Source organism: Cynara cardunculus, unplaced genomic scaffold (genome assembly GCF_001531365.2).
Source record: "Cynara cardunculus var. scolymus isolate 2C unplaced genomic scaffold, CcrdV1 Un_Scaffold_5337, whole genome shotgun sequence".
In the NCBI taxonomy this organism is placed as follows: Eukaryota; Viridiplantae; Streptophyta; class Magnoliopsida; order Asterales; family Asteraceae; genus Cynara; species Cynara cardunculus.
The window spans coordinates 4,593-8,539 of record NW_020202358.1 but is presented as its reverse complement, the minus strand read 5'-3'; the positions used below and the strand labels follow the sequence as shown (position 1 = coordinate 8,539).

Below are 3,947 nucleotides of genomic sequence, written 5' to 3'. Positions count from 1 at the left end.
CCCAAACACTGGTGGTGGCACCATCATCGATTCAGGTAATTCTCTCGAAATTCAAACAAATTGGATTCATAAGACGAATTTGTCCAAATACAAGACACACCCCCATCCCCGGTTGCTGAGTGAGTTAAAAAAAAAAGCCCTATTATATTGGTATCCTTGGCTTGGAGGCAGGTTTCATGTGGGGCTAGTTGGATTGCCGATAATCAACTTTTTCCCTAAATTCTGTTTAACAATTTTAAATTGACACAAATTTTTACACAAATTACTTGCTTCTTTTTCTAAATCTATCATTTTGATCATAAAATACCATAAAATGTATCAATTTAAAGGTCGAATTTTTCAGGGACCGTATTCACGAGGCTGGTGGACGGAGCGTACACTGCAGTGAGAGACGAGTTCCGAAGGCGGATGGGTAAAACAGCAGTAGTTTCGTCACTTGGTGGGTTCGACACCTGCTACACGATCCCGATAGGGAAACAAGTGCCAACAATGACGTTCATGTTCCCGGGACTTAACATGTCGTTGCCGCAAGACAACTTCCTGATCCACAGCTCCTCCGGCGCCACCACCTGTCTCGCCATGTCATCGTCACCGGCCCTCAACGTCATCGCCAATATGCAGCAGCAGAACCATCGGATCGTATTCGACATACCCAACTCCAGGCTGGGGATATCACGTGAGATCTGCTCATGAGTCACGTGACAATTAGTCGTCACTTGTATTGCATGTATGTCGTCTTAATTATTTATGTGTATGCTTAAACTGTACTATTTATTCACTTTTGTAAGTGACTTGTCGGAATCAAGAAGGGTCTTTTAAGCGTGTTCCCATACATGTCATCTTGAGTATGTCTTCGATTTATTTTTTGTTCAATTTTTCGTGATTTTACGGCGTTCGATTTTTGGTCAACTAAATGTACGATATCTGTTTCGACTGAATTCTGGACGTATCGACGATGACTTTGCATCAATTTCATTTCACGGTTCATTTGGTACAGATTATGTACTAAATTAGCATTATACGCTTCGTTTTCGTTTTCAGTTCCCCTATTTTTAGTTTTTTTGCTCACCGACTAATTTTAACTATAATGACCAGTGGCCCAATGCAATACGTGTTGGGTATTTGGTTTGTCCCACATAGACCAAATCTCAAATTTTCAAGTGCCTTATATTACTAAGACCATACCTAGTGTTAAATTGTTTAACTATCTAGTTGGATCCAATACATATTAAATATCAAGAGGGCCTTGAGGCTCTTGGGGTCTCTTGATAACATTAGCGCAGGAAACAGGGTGCTCCGAGGCTTGGCTCTGTCCGACAGCTATCGTCACCCGACAGTTAAGGTATACTACATATACTCCCTCAAATTCTCATTTTTTGGATGCATATACAGAAAATTCCTGGGTTTTTTGCCTCTCTGTTCTAATCGATCTCATATACAGAAAATTCCTGGAAGATAATCGATTCGATGGGTTCAAGTTTGTTTCTTGAACATATTGTTGTATCCTCTAGATAGACGTCCAATTCACCGGACGAATTTCTGTCTAAGGATACTGCTACTACAGGCCTCAATTTTACACTCGTTCTGTGTTGGATTCACATCAACATAATCAAGTTAGTAATCAAATTCTTACTCATTTCATTGTCGTTTTTCATCTGTAATTATACATATATATATGTTGATTATATATATAAATTTCTGGTATTGTTTCAATTTAATATCGTAGTACAAATGAAATTAGATTTATGTATCTAAGTAATAACAGTACGTTGACCCAATAGTTTTTAGTTCAACCTAAAATCATGATGGAAGTTAATGATAAGATACACCTTTTGAGTTTATGCTTTTATGTCCATATACATTAAACATACCAAGTAACAACACATTAAGATTTTGGTCTATACTTTTCTTAGATGTGTAATATATGATTCATAAATAGATACATACATACAATGTATATAGATACAACTATGCATATATAGAGTCGAGTTCAAATGAGAATGATATTTATTTAAAAATATAAGAAAATGGTCGAATCGCATATGATTTTACACTAACATCACATACAAAATCACATGTGATTCATGCGACTTTGACCCACAGCCTGAAGATGCGGCCAAAGTCGCCAACAACACCTTTTTCGACCATTAATGTAAAATCATATATGATTTTAATACGTAATTTGGCCGTTTTTGTATTCTAGTTTACATTTAGGGTTTACGTTAATTAACCTTACTCCATGCAAATCTTAACAAAAAGATAATAAACAACCTCTAAACTTGTTATTCTATCATAAAAATGTATACGTCCCATCATTCAACTTTTAAATCAATTTATTACAACTAAAACAACGTGGAAAATGTATAAATCACGTCATCCAACTGTTAAATGAGTATTGTTTTTAATCAAAATAATACAAAAAATGATAAAATAACTATCAAATCCTCTCATTTTCATTTAACTGGTTATGTAGCCGCTGCAATACAGCGAAAAAAATGGCGAGCATCTATGGCTAGATTGAGGTTAAACCTTGTACTTGACAATCAAATCAATGAAACGACTACGGACATCCATTAAATGCTTGAAAGGGATTTTATGTTTTTTGTTGAGTTCTATGGATACCAATACACTTGTATATGATGAATCAAAAGACACAAATATAAACAAAAGACAACTCTTCATAATAAAAGATGTAGTTCAAATACAAGTTTTCATCATTAACGACAAGACGTCATTAAGTAAACAACGTATAAAATGTGAAGTGTGTCGCATGTCCAATGACTACTTGCATCATAAAAATGAACATTTAACTCTATTTTCACATATCCAAAATTCCAAAACAATCGTACAAACAACAAAATTTCTTCTGTCATTCTCTCTTAAAAACGATGCTAGCAGAAACTACGAAAAAAATCAACCACTTATCTCATTTCCCGGATAATACAAGGTGGTCCACGACGTTTTGGACAACATAAGGAACATATACCCTCGAAGTGATCATCTCCCCTAGCCTCTTCATATGTAACTGACAAAATCAAACATATTTAGGCTATAGCCAAATGATGCCTCTCAATGATTATCGAATTCTATTCTTCTTCCTTTTCATTCATTAGCATTGTCTTATGTAACAAAATACCAAATTGTATTAGTAACTATACAAACATGTTAATTTTCAGCATAGTATAATGTTAAATCTAATCAAGCAAGTAAGCACCAAATTGCATGAAAAAGTGTATAAACACTATCCTCGACATGTATAACGTCAAAATGATCAATATACCTATAAATTAATTTTCGTTTAATGTTATGTTACATGTCATAAATATAGTATCTTGTAATCACCAAAAATTCACAATTTGTTTATTTGGGGAATCAACTAAAACTAAAGCTTTTAAAAGACTTGGATCAAGGTGACTTATAACTTAGTTATCAAACTGAAATTTGAATAAAACTTTTTATGTTTCACCAGCATGTGACGAGGCACGTGAATTGTAGAAGTAAAAATAGTCAGACCAGCTTGTGAGCATCTGAAAGAAACAGAGGCATCATGTCAATGGTAACTCTTTTTTTCTTGACGTCCTTGATTGGTTCTACGTATAAAACATGTGTAAAACAAGTACTCCATGTCTGTAGATTAAATTGTTATCATTTGAATGTCCTGGTCCAATACCAATAATATCTTTAGGCTTAGAACTTGTCTTCTCCACAGTTGACATATCATTTTCAGGCATGAAATCCAAAAACTCTGCTAAGATTTCTCGGTACTCAACATCCTTATCTATAGGCAGATGAGGAGAAGAGATCATCATATCGGTAAGAGAAATGGGTATCATTGGAATGTTATATTGATCTCTGAAGAGAATATCATAATTATCCAGGTCTTCTATATCAAAGAAGTTTGAAGGATTTGGGTTTATAGGACACCAACAATTTCAAGGTGTTCCAAT

The 3,947-nt window shown here is 34.7% G+C and overlaps 1 protein-coding gene across 1 annotated transcript in view; it reads left to right on the top strand.

Moving 5' to 3' along the window:
* LOC112504363 (aspartyl protease AED3-like) overlaps positions 1-831 on the top strand; it is a 5,102-nt gene extending 4,271 nt beyond the window's left edge. The window contains exons 2-3 of the mRNA XM_025108303.1: positions 8-35; positions 344-831. Of these exons, the coding sequence (XP_024964071.1) occupies positions 8-35; positions 344-693 (378 nt within the window). The 3' untranslated portion in view covers positions 694-831. The remainder of the gene's footprint in view (positions 1-7; positions 36-343) is intronic.
* Positions 832-3,947: the final 3,116 nt, after the last annotated feature.